The sequence below is a fragment of the Perca fluviatilis genome, chromosome 13, assembly GCF_010015445.1.
Source record: "Perca fluviatilis chromosome 13, GENO_Pfluv_1.0, whole genome shotgun sequence".
In the NCBI taxonomy this organism is placed as follows: Eukaryota; Metazoa; Chordata; class Actinopteri; order Perciformes; family Percidae; genus Perca; species Perca fluviatilis.
The window spans coordinates 11,968,173-11,985,838 of NC_053124.1; the positions used below are offsets into that span (position 1 = coordinate 11,968,173).

At 43.3% G+C, this 17,666-nt stretch overlaps 1 protein-coding gene across 1 annotated transcript in view; it reads right to left on the bottom strand.

Moving 5' to 3' along the window:
• The window catches only part of dlgap3 (discs, large (Drosophila) homolog-associated protein 3), a 141,483-nt gene that overhangs the window by 11,022 nt on the left and 112,795 nt on the right, over window positions 1–17,666 (bottom strand). The window contains exon 3 of the mRNA XM_039821143.1: window positions 5,388–6,604. Within this exon, the coding sequence (XP_039677077.1) occupies window positions 5,388–6,503 (1,116 nt within the window). The 5' untranslated portion in view covers window positions 6,504–6,604. The remainder of the gene's footprint in view (window positions 1–5,387; window positions 6,605–17,666) is intronic.

The following is a 17,666-nucleotide window of genomic DNA, read 5'->3' on the forward strand; positions in this document are numbered from 1 at the left end:
TACTGCTTAAGCATGCTCATGCACACGATAAGCGCGCACACACACACACACACAAGCACACACACACACACGTACACAGGAAATGATGTTTGAGAAAGAGAGAAAGAGACAAGGGACTTACAGAAAGAGAGAAACTCTGACAGCTGGAGAAACACTGACACAGAGAAGCAGAAACCGCGTAAGCCGACAGACAGAGACCAAAGAAACCAATGCAGAAAAAGGGCGAGTAGACAAGCAGAGTGGACAGACAGACAACATGTAGGCAGACAGACAGGAAATGTGGCAGAGAGAGAAAGACGGACAGATGTACAGGGTGGCAAAACAAGAAACAGAGAAGCGAAATAACAGACATATGCAGAAAGAGAGCGGGAAGACGGATAAAGGCAGATGAATGAAAGTCTGGTATTTCCTGGTATCAGAAATAATGAAGCAACACCAAATGTATGTGGTCTTGGGTTTTCTGGTTTTGCTTTTGGTGTTACTAAGCGTCCCGTGCAGCGATGTTTCGGTCGCCTCTAACGTCCGTTTAGGAGCATCAGAGAGAAGCGCGGGCATTTAAGTAGCACCGAAATCCGCGTTGCTATTCGGTCCGGTAGATAACGGTCGCTAAGGCACCGGTCGGTGCCGTATTAGCACCGGGTCTCGGTACCCAACCCTAGTAACGGCTGCATATTCTATCTCATGATGGAAAAGTAGAGACGATTGTAGTTTTTATTTTATGCAAAACATTTTAGTCTCGTCTTTTTTCGTCAACAATAATGCACGTTAATTTAGTCTTAGTCAGCATTTTTGGACATTGCCGCAGTCTTAGTCATGGAAAAAAAGGTCGTTGACGAACATATTTAGTCTCGTCTGACGAAATTAACGCTATTCTAGTGGTCTAGAGTTTGAATGTTCGAAACGAGCTATCACATCACCCCAAACGAACCGGACTATTCGACAAATCGCTCCGAGGTTCGGTTAAAACGGACCAAATATCTCAGATGTGAAAGCACCCTTGCTATGAGTTATGCCTTTCTCATTATACACATTCATTTGATCCATTGTAAATATAAAAACAAAATAATGACAGTGCAGCTTTAATTGGCATCCTAGCAGATGTGAATACCTATCAACCTTGTGCAGATAATTCTATTTTGTGGCGGACCACTCAGCGTGATATGCGTGTTTGTGTGTGTGTGTGTGTGTGTGTGTGTGTGTACCATTTGATCCCACCTTTTTCCCAGTATGACGAAAGCATTAAACCATCTAACAGGAAGTAGTGTAACAGCAGCTGCTTGTGCATTAAGACCCCTCGATCTTTCAGCTTTTGCAAATGCTGTGAGGTGTGCAGTCTCACACAAGCATGATGTGACCAAATAAACACACACCTACACACACACAGTCAAGGCCCCAGGGTTTGGCATCCAGCTGAGTGTGTGTTTTTAAGGTCATCACTTAAAAGATGATTCAGCCTAATCTTCTGATGCCCCTGGCCTTCTACTATCTCTCTCATTTTCTCATCCTGCTTTTTCTCTCCTCCTCTCGCTTTGGCCCTTGGCTACCATCACCTCCTTTATCTCTTCTCTAACCCTGAGCTTGCTCTGCTATCTCTTCATCCCTCTACCTTGCTCTCTCTCCCTCCAACCACCCCCGTGTATCTTTGTCTCTCTCTCCCTCGCTGTTTCTGTCTTCATTTCACTCCCGCTCCATATTCTGGTTTTTATCATTCCTTATCTATCAGACACAGGCCAAGGGGAAGGGAGAGGCTTAGGGAATGGAGAGCGCCGGGTTCTGATGCCGCACCTTGTGATTGGCGATGACACCATCGGAGAAAACCTTGCACGTGTCCCTTTGACTCTGACCACAGTAATTCAGACTTGTGAAGATTCACTCTTTTCTTTACCCACTTCGAGCTGCTTCACTTTTGTTTTTGCTTTTGTGTGACAAATTTGAGCGATGACCCAGTGTGGACATGTATGTTCATGTTACAAAATGCCAGTTGGTAGCTTGGGAGTATGACTACTTTTGTCTCTCTCTGACTTAAAGGAGCAGTCGTGGCATATTGAAATTGATTTGATGTACTGTAGTTGCACTGCATTCATTATTTTTCTGTTCAGAGGAATCACTGTTCTCTACTTTTGAGATTTTGCTAGAGACTATTATATCCATCCCTTTGTGATGACTAATTTTTGCGATGGAAACAAGTTAGCACTAATTTTGGATTTTGAGACTAAGAAACCTGGTGATACTGTCACATATGACAATATTTTACTTCAATCTATTATGCCCTTATCCAGTTGGGGTCGGATATTTTAAACTTTTAATTTAAAAAGCAATGACATATCATTGATATACAGTATGTTGATATGGTGTAAAAAAAAACAGTAGATAAGGAGCAACACTGGAATTCATTTGGAGTCGTGTTTCTGGCCACCTGTAGCCTGGGTAAACCCTGACGAACTTCCGGCAAATTTGAGATTTGCTCTGCAAGTCAGTCTGGCGAAGAGCCCATTCAAACCCATTTCCAATGTCCCCAAAATCGAGGCACCAATCACAACCGTTGAGGCGGGCTTTATGCGACAACGATAGCGCAGCAACGGCGAGCAGCTTTTTGTTTACATTCAACGTGACGGCTACCGAAGCACAGCGTCACCCGGATCGTTGGTCTGATTGGTTGAAGGACTATCCAATGCGCCCAGAGGCATTTGAGCGGCGTCCGTTGGTGAAGCCCCTTTGGAAATGAGCTGTCAGTGAACCTTTCCCAGACCCACTCTTAGTTACAACTGAGAAGGGTCTGGTGTCAACCAGGCTAGGCCACCTGATGAATGTAAGTCCAATATTCACTCTGTTCTTTGTTGCCACTAACACCTGAGGGAAATATCTGGCTCTTTAGCTGCTAAATGCTCCATTATGTTCATCAGCTAGCCACTAACTATGGAGGGCAGGTAGCATACAGTTGGTTTTTAGAAAGTTAAATTGTTTTATTTTTTTTTGGAATAGTGAAGTTGTGGGCTATAAAACCAAAACAATGAGCTGAAAGACGCTATGCAGCTCTATAGAGATGAGAGCGACTGCAGATTTGATCACGATTGATCGCTTACAAGTAGACATGCAATCCATTGTTAGTGTAGAAATAGTTACAGCCGCTTTAAAGTCAGTTGTTGAATGCATGATGTCTACTTTACATCTGCACTCGTCTGGCAGCAGAAGTTTTCAATTTTGCCATCAGAGAACAAGGCTTCAGTTTGGAGCTGCTGCGGTTTGTCCTGAGGTCTGGTACCGGTGGAGTAGACCTGAGCAGCTCTATATCTGCAGCTCCAGCTGTCTGCTCTCAAGCCAGTTTTTTTTTTTTTTTTTTTTTTTTTTTTTCTCTTTTTTTTCTTCCTCTCTTTTTTTTTTTTTTTTTTTTAAAAAAATTTTTTTTTTTTTTTTTTTTTTTTTTTTTTTTTTTTTTTTTTTTTGTTTTTTTGTGAAGATGTTGGATCATTTTTTTTTTGGGTCCATTTTAAAAAAAAAAAAGGGCGGCAAAAAAACCCTCCACCCACCCTCCTCCCCCCCGGGGGGGGGGGGTTATATAAAAAAAAGGGGGGGGGGGGGGGTTTTTTTTTTTTTGGGGGTGTTTGTTTTTTTTGGGCCCCTGACGCACACAGGCAATTTTGTGGTGTTTGTTCTTTGAAAACACTAACACACACAAGCCTGCTCTCTCTGTCTCTTCTGTCAGCAGACCTCAGCTGTGTCTAAAGGATAAGAGTTGGAAAAACACCAGGGACTCCTGTGGCTACCTGCTGTTTCCGTAGAAACACAGCCTGCATGGCACCTCTACCTCAGCACAGCTGGAGGTGTGTGTGTGTGTGTGTGTGTGTTTGTGTGTTTGAGTGTGCTCTTTCAGCTGACTTTGTAGGTACGCTGTAACAGACATTAGCTTTTCATTTCACGGAATCTATTCATACAAAACGAGAGAAAGGGCAAAGCGAAAATTGCATGTGTTGGATTCCAACCCAGTCTCATGGCAGTTATTTAATCTATTGATTCGTGTTCACGGGGCCGTTTATCTCGTTTTTTGGTAGCGAGTAGTATGAAATGCCGAAAATCCGCGTAAGGAGGTTGGTTGGGGTGGTGGATGGGTCAAACAATTCAGGACTTTCACCCCAGGCTGGGGATCGCGTCCCGCGTATGGCGTTTTGTTTCCCTGTTAACCGTCCCGTTATTGTTGCGCGTTCCCTGCGGCCGTCTCCCGGTATGTGAGGCGTCCTTACCCTGTTGTTTTTTTCCTAAACCCAACCTCCCCCATCCCGTTATTTTCACCCGTCGCCCGCGTCCTATCGGCATGTGAGGCGTCCTTTCCCCATAGTTTTTTTCCTAAACCCAACCTCTGTATAGATGGTTCCCATTTCGTGCTGGCCACCATGAAAGAAAACGAGATAAACGTGTTGTTGTACATGAATCAATAGATTAAAAATAACGTGATAATTTCACGAACTGCCGTGAGATTGTGTTGTGGATTCAGAGATCAATCGTGGCAACAGGAACCGGGAGATGGACTGTTGGGAGAGACATTACATCACAGTTCATGGGGTCTTTTAAGTGGACATTTAACCCTTTGAATCATGGGTTATTTTTGCTCAGTTTTCTCGTTTCACATCATATTTTTAATAACACTAAGAAAGTTGTATGCAATTTAAAATGTTTGTGTTTTTAGTGTGTGACAAGATGAACAGATAGACAAGAGTGTCATTGTCCCAGGAACATATGAATCATGTTGATGGGACAACATTTCTCTTAAAATATATTTAGAGTGTAAATTTATTTTCATACATTTTCTCACTCTTTCTTCTTTCAATTTGGGATTAAAACATTTTCAAGTTTTTGGCACTACGGTTCCCACCATGCTTTGAGTAATGCAAACAGGAAGTGTTAGGTTGTCAGTCAGCTGTTAGCTACAAATGAGCCCCATTTCTAGCCTAGATTTCTTTACATTTAGGTGAATCTGTACCATGAAGTTGTGCTGTATTAGCTGCTAGCGCTTCCCCTTAGCATTGTAAACATGGACGTGTAGACAAACTATCAAATGGATTCATTTTGAGACTGAAGAAATAGTCCAAATTTGACGATGAACATGGATGATCTAAAGTTACGAGAGCACCGTTTTAACATGAGTAATGAACGTTAATCCTTAACGGACATCTCTGGAAAGAGTAACACGCACTCCCAAGTTGGATTTAAGTTATGATGCAGAGAAGAAGGTGTGAAATGTTTGATGCAAAATGGAGCTGGAGCTTAGAGGTTAGGGTTCACCTGCATGAGACATAAGACAGGTCAGCATTGAGCAGCAAACAAAGTCACCCACATATTCCCAATGTACAACACACAAATAATAACTGGTTGACATGCAAGCGTACACACACCTGCAGATAGTGGAAGGTCCTTTCCTTCAGCTTACTCTCCAGGGGCACGAGGGCTTTCTCGTAGCCTCCTCCCCTGGTGGAAGGGTACACCTCTCTGGCCTGACTCACTGTCATGGCTGACCAGGTGCTCCTCTTCAGGGAGTGGCCGTGGTGCCCGTGGTGCCCCCCTCCTTCACTCCCGGCCAGAGCCATTGTGGTGCAGGCCATGCACTCACCAGGTCCTTGCCCACCACCACCACCACCCCCACCCCCAGCCCCACCCCCAGCCCCACCACCACCACCACCACCACTACGCTCCTTGGGCCTCTTCATGGTGAGCTCCTGGATGGCTGCATCCAGGCTCTCGTGTCCGCTGGGATACCCCCGTCTGCCCCCGCTGACCAGGAAGCTGCTGTCGCTGTCCAGGTTGTCGTCAGAGCTCCACCAGCCTGCCGTCCTGCTGCGGTGGCGTCTGCCTGACTCGTGCCGCGAGTCTCCGCTCTTGCTTCGCTCTCGAGACTTGCTCCTCCTGGCAGAGCGAGGCTGGTGACCTGAATAGTGGCCTCCGCCGTCCTCCCCTCCACTCCTGTGGCCTCCTCCTCTCTCGCCACGGTAGTCCCCACCCCCTCTCGTGCCATTGTACTCCCGTTTGGTCGGTGCCTCCAGGGAATGGGACTTGGCGAAGAGGCGCTGCACAGAGTTGACCAGGTGGCGGATACGCGAGGGGCTCTCGCTGCGTGGCTCAGCACCCCCGCTAGCGGTGCGCTGGTACTGCAGTGTGTGGAAGCCATCAGGATGAAAGGGCACCTGCTTCTCAAACTGGTCTATCAGGTTCGGGGGAATGCGGTGCATCTTCCCACCGTGGCCTGAGGACAGGCAATCTTCGCAAGAGTCAAACGACTGGAGAGATGGGTGCTGGTTGGGGTGGGAGCGGGGGAAGGTTCCCCCTCCAGAGTGGCTATGGGAGTGGGAGTGGGAATGGTGCCTCTCCAGCGCCAGGGCCTCAGCCGGACCTCCTGGAGGGTAATAGTGGCCATCGCTGTGACCCTGGTAGTATTCTCTGGCTGGGCCGTCACAGGCCTCAGGCGTGCAGTGGCAGGGGCCTCCTCCGCCACCACCGGAGGAATGCTGGGACATGCTACGGCTGACATGGTAGCCTTTCACAGGCGCCGGGGCGTGGTGGGCCGTCCGGGCCGAAAGGGGGCGCTGTGGGCGTGACAGGGCTGCACCGGTCTCACCTGGAGGCACAGAAAGAGTAACAATCGGGTGAACACATTATCAAATAATTGAATCAAGGGTTCAGTCTTGCAGTCAGTAATATTTTACTGTCTCATTACCCAGAATAACTGTCAGATGATGAGTAGGTGTCGCTGATCACTTCAGTGACTCTTCTGTTACCTCAATAGCTGAGATTTCAAGCTTTCTAAACAGCTGAAATAATATACACTTAAGTCTGTATTGTGTGAAAACAGTGGTATAATCCTTTAATAATATGATTCTGAGCGCGTACAGGTATAAATAACTTATTGTTGATTGATATCTGCACTGTATGTGTCTGTGAGACACAAATGTGGGATGTGCAGTTCAAGTGTAATTCATGGAATGACTGATGAAAATGATGAAATGAATCACAACAAAAATAAATTGACTTTGTAGATTGATGTCCAGATTGTTTTCTCTCTTTTATCAAGTGGCCTGTTAAATAGAAAGTGAAAATGTTTTTTTCTTTTTCAGATTAACATTTTTATTGATGTTGCACTTCATTTTTTTACCCAACCAAAGGCAAACAATAAGCAATAGTGAGCATTCATCCCGCAGCTTTCTTCCCCTCATTCATAAGGCTGCTGGGCTGATAAATCAAGAATATTAGCCTTTCTTTCTTTCTCATAGTGTCTCTTCAGTTTCTGCCTGGCTCTCCCATTTAGCGCCTCTCGCTCCTCTCTCCTGTTCATCGGTATATTCGTCAGCCAACGCGCTCCTTGTTGTCCGTGTCTTTTTCCTCCATCCATGCCCACAGGGAGTCTGGGAGCATTCACATGATTTACAGCTGAGGAAAACAGTGCGTTTATCGATCACCCGCATCCTAATGCAGGGGAGATAGAGAGCGGCGGTAAGCATCCAAGCAAATTCACAAACCTCTGTGCTATCAGTTACAGAGTGAATTCACCGTGTGAGTACCAGCTGAACTATAACACCACTTACAACGTGAAGGTGACCAGGCAGAAACCAACCCTGCCGTTGCTTTGAAAGAACAAAAAGTGCACAAGAGGACGGGCTCTTCTCCACAAAACAAATGCAGGAAACAAAATCAATACACCTTTCCAAGCTGCAGCAACAATGTGGCACAATGCAAACCTTATCACCCACACATTCTGGTTGCTGTAAGTAAAAGTAAACTGAAGAAAACAGCCTATCTTTGTATTGCCTTTCTTTTCAGCACATGGATATCAACTGAGATTCCAAATGTGGTAATCATGTATTTCATTGGACTGGCATTAATTGCTGCTGCAGTAATCTCATCCTCTATTAGCCACGTTCCCCACTAACTATATAACGAATCAAGGGCATGCAACCTGCTTATAATGCACACAACCATTTCCTGCCATTTCAAGATCTGATTAAACTGAGATGAAATTACTCGATGGATCCGCTCGGCTGGATGGGTTTCACTGAGCTCCTGCGAGTCTATTTGCGCTCGTGTTTGTCGGCCTTCACACAGAGATGAGAGATAGGGGACAGATGCTGGGATAATCATTAAATAGAGCGTGGCCTGTTTGCCTTGATTGGCTGAATGAGAGCTGCCACCCATGCTCACCCACAGCCAGCCGTGTCATTGGTGTAGCCGTGACAACGGGCCTCTCGAAGTCAGCATCCCACCGTGGACCGATTTTTGACAGCCATGGCACCTGGGTGGATGGGACCGCTTTTTCTTTGCAGGCAAGGCAGAGCTAGGACACACTTTAATTTAGAAGCGCACTACAGTTGACGTTGTGTCTCCTAGCAACACAACATGTCAGTCAACCGCTGTCATAGGAAAAGCCCACCCAGACGCCTGAAGTTTAGATACGGTGTCCATAAATATGTCAAAGTTTTATTCTTTTTTGTGTCATCACAGTTTGTTTCCTTACACGAAAAGTGAGGACATTTCCACTTTCAGTTTGACTTTAAAATTCTTAGAAATAAAATAAATAAAGAGGCTATATATATATATATATATATCCCATATAATCTGGTGAGATGGATATTTTTTGCAGTGTGTCATACTTGCATGTGTGTGTGTCCCTGTTTATGAATAGACTGCAAAGTGAGCAGCGCTGCTCTGCCTGGAGGAGTAAATTAAACCATGTTCTGTTTATTATGAAGTCTTTGGCTTTGGAGCAGGCTGCTGGCTAGGAGCTGTCAGTCACAGTGACACCCAAGCACACATGCCCCAACGTGTGGTTGCGCTCGCGCACATTAAAAAAAAGACACCCATGTGCAGACAGACAACTGAAAAGATATAGAGAGGTAGAAAAGAAGCAGCTGAACGTCGGCTGTCCCTTTCCTTTCTTTCCTTCCCTCGATCCATCTCTCCGCATGTCTCCCTCTCCTATCCGTCTCTCCTTCTGACCTACTTCTATCCATCCTCCAGTCATGTCTCTCCCTCCCTACGCTCTCCTCCTTTTTTCTTCTTCTTTTTTACCCTGTCAGTCCGTGTGGCTCTCTGCCTGTCAGCACTTCTCTGTGTGGAGTTAATAACAAAGTTTGTTTCCATGCTTCATCTCTTGGCCTCTACTGATCTATCTGTCATCCACCGGTGTTCTCTCTGCTCCATTTCTTGTTAGGTAATTAAAGTGTTACGGTGTTATGCACACACGTTTTATACACCAAATAATAGAAGATTCTTATGTTTTTGTGTGTACGTTTTCAGGGATCTCTTCAAATCTGAACGTCCTGCCACTATTTGATACTTACTTCCTTCCCTTTTGCACTCCACATCTTTTCTTTTCTTTTTCTATATTTCAATTCCTCTTTGGACAACTCTCTTCCCCCTCCTCTCTGTGCAGACAGGAATATTGTGCAGCTGCTCAGTAGGGAGTTGGAGCTGTACAACATGCTGTCATTGTTTAACACTGCTTGGCATCAACCTGATTGTTACAGAGGCTTCAGTCTGGAGCTGCTTCTTTTAAAATATGTATGCAGCTGCTCCGACCCACTTTGCCAACAGCTGAGTCTGCCCTCTCTCTGCCATCTCTGTGAGTTGTGGGTCAAGGTGTGTTTCACGTCCGTGAGAGCCTGTAAATTGTGAAATACCATCATGATAAACGCATTTTGATATATGTTTCCTCACTTATAGGAAATGTTCTTGTGTCTGGAGTCTGGGTCAATGAGTAATTTACTTGAGTCAATGTCGGCATGTATGTCAAAAGGAAGCTGCACATTCCTCTCGTTCATCTGATCAACATTTTTATGTGCTGTGAACTTGGGATGTTTGAGAAATGCTTTTTATTACTTGTGTGTAGTCTTTCTGCTCACACAGGTTTTCTGTAGGGGGACTTTTCCCTGAACTGCTGGACAAAAATAATAATAATAATAATAATAGCAAAACAAGAATAACAAATAAAGTGAACCGTAAACATATACCTATATACAAATTCTCATAAAGAACATAAATAAATTTGACATGTCCGGAAAGGAGTAAAAAGAAGTATACACTAATATGGTCCTACCTCTTCTCTATAACAATTAATGCCATATTTATCATGTATACGACTTACAAACAACCATTCAATCACATATAACTGAAACAATTAACTCACATTCATCCCACCAATCCTCCATTTTTTGTGCATCTACAGTATTTGAATTGATTTATATGTATCTATCTGTTTATTAAAACCATTCCACAAATTCACCCCATAAGTTGAAATACACATACTCTTCATAGTGATACAAACTTTACTCCTAAATCACAAACCGCCTCTCTGTCTAAGAAAATATTTGGATGTTCCTTATTTTCCTAATTCTTTTTAAGAGGAACATTTTCTGCTGTAATGTTAGTCAGTTCCAAAGAAGGGAATGTTTGCTTGTTTGTATGTTTTGCTATGCCTTTTGAGAGGGTACATTTAAATCTTTTTTTTGTCTAAGTACAATTGAGTACCATTCAGCTCCAAATTAGGAGAGATTGATGCCACCTGGGTCAAATTGGCACTAATCCCAGAAATCCTCCCTGATTGGCCACAGGCAGCATGTGACAGGGAATAAAAGGGTTTGGAAGCCAGCAAACTGGTTGGTCTGTTGTTGTTTTTTTCCCCACTCTCAAGGAAAATTGAGGAAGGCCAGTGTTTTGTGTACTGCGAAGTTTTTTTTTTTTTTTTTTTGTCACCGTAACTGAACAAACCTAATGACATTGTTTTTTTCTTTTTCTTCTTGTGGCCGGTGAATAAATTCTTTTTAAATTTGGGAAATCAACGCCCGCATGCTTGTCCATTCTTCCCACTCAGTACAACAAATGCTATTACAGATTTTGGTGGACAGAAACACCTTCATATGATTGGAAGTGACTAGTCAGCTGATTGCCACACAGCTGTAAACAAGCCAGTGATCGTAAAGCAATCAATGAACCAGCGGATGGTAAAAGGTGTCCCTTCCAGAGAATGAAAATCTATATAAAATAAAAATAACAGAAGCAAAGCAGGAAATAAGATGACGAATAAGACCGAATTATTCTGCATAAGGAGCTTGGTTGGGGTGGTGGCTGGGTCACAAACAAATTTCAGGAATAGGAATTTCACCTAGGAGACTGGTATTTGTGTTCCGTTTGGAAATAAAAGTAAATTGCAATCGCGTGTCACTTAAACGTAAATTTTTTTTTTCTAACGCCACCCATGAAACAACACAGGACTTTCACGTGGGAGACCAGTCTTTGTGTCCCGTTCTTCTTCCACGTGTCACTGAAACGTACATTTTGTAACCACCCACGATCTTTTCCTAAACCTACCTGTCTCATTCTTGTCCCGCGTGTCACTTAAACATTAAAGACCCAAAGCGCCAAAAAAAAAGGTGACGCCATGAGTCCTGACCAAGCACGTTGAAAAATGACCAAGCGTCGGACACGCTGGAAGTGAGAATGTGTTGGTAACGTACTTAACCTACGTCGCAGACGTAAGTTAAATTATGTAACAAACATACTTATTTTAACCCAAACAATGATCTTTTTCTAGACCTAAGCAAGTAGTTTGGTTTTCTAACAACGTTACCCAAGCCCAAGAAATATCCTGCCACATAAACCCCTTTCCTTTAACATCTATACAATGTTGTGAATTACATGTATTGCTTTAAATAGGGTTTTATTTTGCTACCAGAATGGGAGACAATAGCAGACAATCATTTGGACAAGGCAGCTACAGTCTTGGCTTTCATTGAAATGGGTGCTGGAAGGCAGTGGGTATTGTGTGCCTAAAATCTGCCTTTGTTTGACTGCAGATACAATGAACGAAGATACAGCGTGCTCACAGCCAGATATGTCGACTCATTTGAAAATACAAGGAGTGGAACTGCACAGAGCTCTTATAGAATTGTAGTCAAACAATGGACAAGTTTTCATTTAGTCTGGTATTGGTCCATATGTGCAGTAGACTTCACAGATGCTATGGAGTTGTGCACATTCATAATGGGGAGTGGGACAGACGATAGTAAAACGTATCAAAATGAGGATGGAAATAATAGAGGATTGGCTCAGCTGTGTGTTGGCCTGCTCTTCCTTCTTCGCCAGCCACAGAGACATGCATGCTGGGAAACTGGCAGAAGGACTGATTTGCTCTTCTCAGCTTTTAGCCATGAATGATCTATTTTCCCACAGCCTTCTCTGAAATGCACAAACACACACCACACACACTACTCCGTGTGACTGCCGTAGCTAACCCATCATGATCCAGAAAGAATCAAGGATGATGGGTAAGATGGAACATTTCAAGGGTGACCCGCGGAAGAGGCCCCGTAAAATATGACTGCAGGGCCGGACGGCTGCAGCTAGTTAGGTCTTTGCACATGGACCCATGTGGAATAAAGAAATATGAAGAAAAGTTAATGGCTTAGGGTTTAAAAAAAAAATGCAAGGCACCTTCTGGCCTAATATGTGCTTTCATATCTATTTTTGGACAAAGATGTTGTAGATGCACACTTTCAGGTGGGAACTGGCAGGAGTTAATATACAAAAGTGGTAGTGCAGATGGGTACACTGCACCTCCAAGCTCAAGATGCCTGTGCACTCACACGCATACTCTGGAAATAAAAATAGGTGTTGGTAATGGTGGCTGACAGCTGAATGTAGCTTGAGATGCCTATATGGAGCAGAGAAGGGCGAGAGAGGAGGAAAATGTAGCAGAAATGCAAGAAAGACGAAGAAGAAACATTGGAGAGAGGCAGAGAGAAAGTGCGAGACAGAATGGGAGAAAGAGAGATGATAGCCACAGCACAGGGGAAATATGCTCCCATCATATGGGCAAAATTGAAAAGTGCCTAGGGGGCAATTCCTCCATCTTGCTCTCCTAGTCTCCTCCTCCTCTTGCCCTGTTTTCCCATCTTTCATCATTCCCATATTCTCCTGCACAACCTGCTATTTCCATCCTCCTCCTATCTCCCATTCCTTTAAGCCCCTGACACACCAACCCGATAATCAGTCGTCGGATAGTCTGGCGAGGTCAGTGACTTGAGTCTGTTTGGTGTGTTCCGTGCCATTGTCCGTTGGACGGGCCATCGGCCTTCATTTGGGCCGATTTGACATGTTGAATCGGAAGGCAGGCAGACGGACTCAATGGCCAATCTGATTGGTGGAGCGCTAACCCGGAAATGACAAGCGGGATGAGCCAGACTAACGCCTCTCAAAATCTGAGGAAAATCTTTTAAACTGACCTTTGTCGATCTGAAATGAAGACAGATTCAGCAACTGCGTGGCCTATTTCTCGCTTAAAATGTTTTCAGAAACACGTTTCGGTGAAATATCTTCGTAAAATATGCAAGACCACAATGCCTTCAAGGTAACACCATAATACCAGTATATATTTTTTGCTAGCTCTGGAGACTCCAGACCTGTCTCCACCCAGAAGCAGGAAAAGCTAAGCTACTGTAAGCTAGTTATTGAGTTTCCTTTTAACGAAATACTCAGTGAATTTAATTCCCTCTGGAAAACTGTGTAGCATGTGTCTAGGGTTTTTATTGGGAAACGTCTGAACTCAAAGAGTGTCTCTGGTAAACGCTGCCTTTGACAAGGTCGAAAGGAGTAATAACATTTGCCGTCTGTATGGTTCGACCAGCAGCCTCCGTGTTGCGTTAGGATCTGAAGTAAACGACACAACGTAATTGGTTGATATCTTTATTCCCTTCGCGAAAGCTCAGAAAAATCAACCTAGTTTTGAAAACAAATTACGCCACTTTATCACCGTGTTATATTCACGTTCTGTGTGAAAGTACTCGTCATAAAAACAACAGTTCAACTATTTAACTCACTAAAAGACGGGAGAAAATCCACCAAAGCATAATAGGGGCTCTTTAAGACTTAAGAAAACTTGATAGGATGCGCAGCAGTCTCCAGTGTCAGAATCAAACACTTTGTGCGCCAATCCATCAACCCCTTCCTCCTCTCTAAGAGGTTTTGTGGCACTTAAACAACGACAAACAACTAATATTTTCTTCTTGCATAAAATAAAGGCCTATATCAAAATGTATTCTGTGTATTAAAAACAGCCTTTTAGCCAACATTCACTGGCTTGATTTAATGGGCATGATGAAGAAACACTTAGCATAAAGCTGTATGTTTACAGGCTGAGAAGGCTGTGACTTAATGAGAGGGAAAATACCAACACCACTTAGCACAGTGCTGCTCGCTTGTAATTGGCGTGCATTTTCCCACTCTACCTCGGATAACGTGAGGACATTGCTGAAGATATAAGACGGGGTCAAACAGAGAACAAAAGCAATAAGAGAATAGCACAACGGGCATTCAGAGAGTCAGTCATTACACATTAGGCCTTAACCTTTGGGTTATGGTCATTCAACATACACACAGTCACATCCTGGCAGTCACGTACTGTACACACTTTTCTGTAACACACAGAAGCTAAGTATACCCTCCCTCCTTCTTCCTGTCGCCATTATGTCTCTTTTTTGTGTCCCTCTTTCCTCCATTCACGTCCTCTCTCCTCAGCTCTCAATACTGTTGATCACCACATCATGATAGACAGGCTCAGAGAGTGAGTGGGAACCTCTGGGAAAGCCCTTGATTGGTTTTCTTCATATTTGTTAGGTAGGAATCTCTCTGTGGCTGAGTTTGCTGCCTTATCATGTGGGGTGCCCCAGGGTTTGGTTCTGGGACCAATTTTATTCTCCTCTTGGGCACATTATCAGTAAATTTAAAGTTATTTCATATCACTGCTATGCGGATGACATTCAATTGTGTTTCTTTTAAACCCCACTAGATTGATCATTTAAATATTTTACAGGAGTGTCTGTCTGTGATAAAGGACTTGATGGCTAGTAACTTTCTTCAGTTAAATGCCGACACTACTGAGGTTTTGATTGTTGCAGTGGACGGCATTGTTTCTGAGGTGGCTAGCAGAATTGGGTCACTAAACTCCAATGTGTGTTCCAGCCTAAGAAATCTTGGTGTGACTTTAGATCAGGCTATGAGCCTGACCAACATGTCAAGCCCTTAACCCGCACTTGTTTTTTCCACCTCAGAAAAATTGCAAAACTCGTGTTGTATCCTATGCTGAGTTAGAAATGATCATACATGCTTTTCGTCGCGTTTGGATTACTGTAATTATCTTTTTACTTGCCTCAGCAAATCGTCTGTAGATAATTTACAATTGGTCCATATGCTGCTGATAGGCTGTTGACAAAGTGAGGGAGGTCATGTCACATTACCCCTATCCTGACCTCTTTGCACTGGCTACCTGTTAAATTCGGGATCCAGTTTAAGATTCTTGTAATTACATAGAGAGCCATCAAGGTCAGGCACTGGCCTACATTAGTGATCTGCTTCACCCTTATATTGTCAGCCGATCTTTGAGATCAGGGTTTACTGGCTGTTCCCCATACTAAGCTGAAAACTGAAGGTGACGGAGCTTTTGAAACAGTTGCTCCTAGACTGTGGAACGCTTTGCCACATGTTTTAAGAGTGACGGCATCTGTTGAAATCTTTAAAAGCAGCTAAAGACACATCTTTTTAGTCAGGCGTTTAGCCACATTGTTGACTGTATTAACTTTTTATGTTATGCTTTCGTGTTTTATTATGATTTACTGTGATTTATTGGGCTTTTTTATGATTATCGATTTATTTTAATGTATTTATTTATTTTGCCTGTGAAGCACGTTGTGACTCTGTCTGTGATAAGTGCTATGTAAATAAACTTTACTAACTTACTAGTCTTTACTTGTCACTTCATAACTCTCTTTCCTTCTGTCTGTCCTTCGCTCACTCTCTCTCTGCCACTCTCTCAACACGTCGCGTCTCCTTCTCTCTCGCTCTCCGCCTCTTTAGTCGCTCATGTAATGTTGTATTACAAACTCTCCTGACAGAAAATCAAAGGTAGATGCAAAAACCCCAGCTCAGAGGAACCAAAACACACACACACACACACACACACACACACACACACACACACACACACACACACACACACACACACACACACACACACACACACACACACACACACACACAGCAACTCAAAGTGTTTCCCCACTGTCATAAAGTTTGGTTCCCTTAAAGTGTCAATGCCTCTGAAATTAATTTTAAAACCCTCTGTTTTTCACCTGATTGTGATGTCTTACTTGAAATTCATCCATAGTCATAAAATAAGATTTTTTAGAACAACTGTTCAGTAAACATGAGCAGCAATAGATGAGCCATGATTGTACATCAAAATAAATGGCCCTCCATGAACCTTGTGGAGATGCCAACTAAACAAACAATTTATTATATTTATGAGTAGGGGTAGTCTGGCTGGTAAATCTTTTATCTCTAGCTTTTTATTTATTCATGTTTTAAACTTAACTTTTATTTTATAACTTATTATGCTATTAGTTATGTGATGGCACAGTTGGAGTGGAGTCAGGAATTTATGTCACTGCTTGTTGTAAGTGTAGGACTATGCATGTGACAAATAAAGAAACTTGAAACTTGAACTAATGTTTCCAAGATAAGAATGAAGCTACAGAAACTCAAACATTAACGACGTTCTGGACCCAGGGTTCGACTGATCCCAGCAGGACGTACTTAAGAGCAAAGTTGAAATCAGAAAAAGAAGTTACTCACAAACTAGCATTATGCAGTGTGACGGATCGCTCCACTTTTAATTCACGACTTTACCAGTTTGTAGATGGATTCCCAGCAAGTGGTCGCTCTCTAACTCCTCCAAATGCTGCACATATACATGGATACCGGCTGCAGCTGTGTCCAGAGATGCAAATCACAGATAGAGGCAGGGGGATGGACACACAGACACACACACCACACATACTTCTAACCAGCTGAATGTAGTGTTGCTAGGTTACTTGGTGAAATAGGTTACTACAAATTTGCATAAATCTCACATGGGTGTTCTTACACACAGAGAGAGAGAGAGAGAGAAGAGAGAGAGAGAGAGAGAGAGAGTAGTTGTCTACTGGGATCAGTAATGATGATCAGCCTCAGCTCAACTTCCAAAGGTGCAACCATGTTGGCAATGCAGCAAGATTAGGGCTTATTTGTGTGTTTAGTTGAATATGTTTCAAATACAAATGTAAGGATGTTTGAAATGCAAATAAAGTATACATGCAAAATGGATATGTGCTTTTGCATAATGTATGTGTGTGTGTGGTTGCTGGTGCTTTGATGTAGGATTGCCTGGTACAGTGGCTTTGAGGGCTAAGCCAATACAGAGGTGGGCCAACTCCTTTGCTTTCTTCTGCTTTGCTTTCCTATCCTTTCTTTGATTCTCCTCTCCTCTCACTATTTTATTATGCCCATCACACTTTTCCCTCCTTCCAGTCTCCCTCTCTTCTCCTCCCTGAAACTCATCATTAAAGCAAACTAATACCAATGCTAAAAGTGCAGCAACAGTCTGGATAACTCTAATATTGAACAGATGGAGGAGGCTTAATAACACTTCATCTCATTAAGGTGAAAAAGAAAAAGTTTAGCAGTAATCTTGACTAAACGGGAAGTGTTTACATCAGTTAGTTAAAAGGCAGGCTGCTCCACATGCTGCCTAAATCAATAGTTGGATGGATTTTACACATGCACACATACAGGTACAGCACACACAGCAACCCATAGAT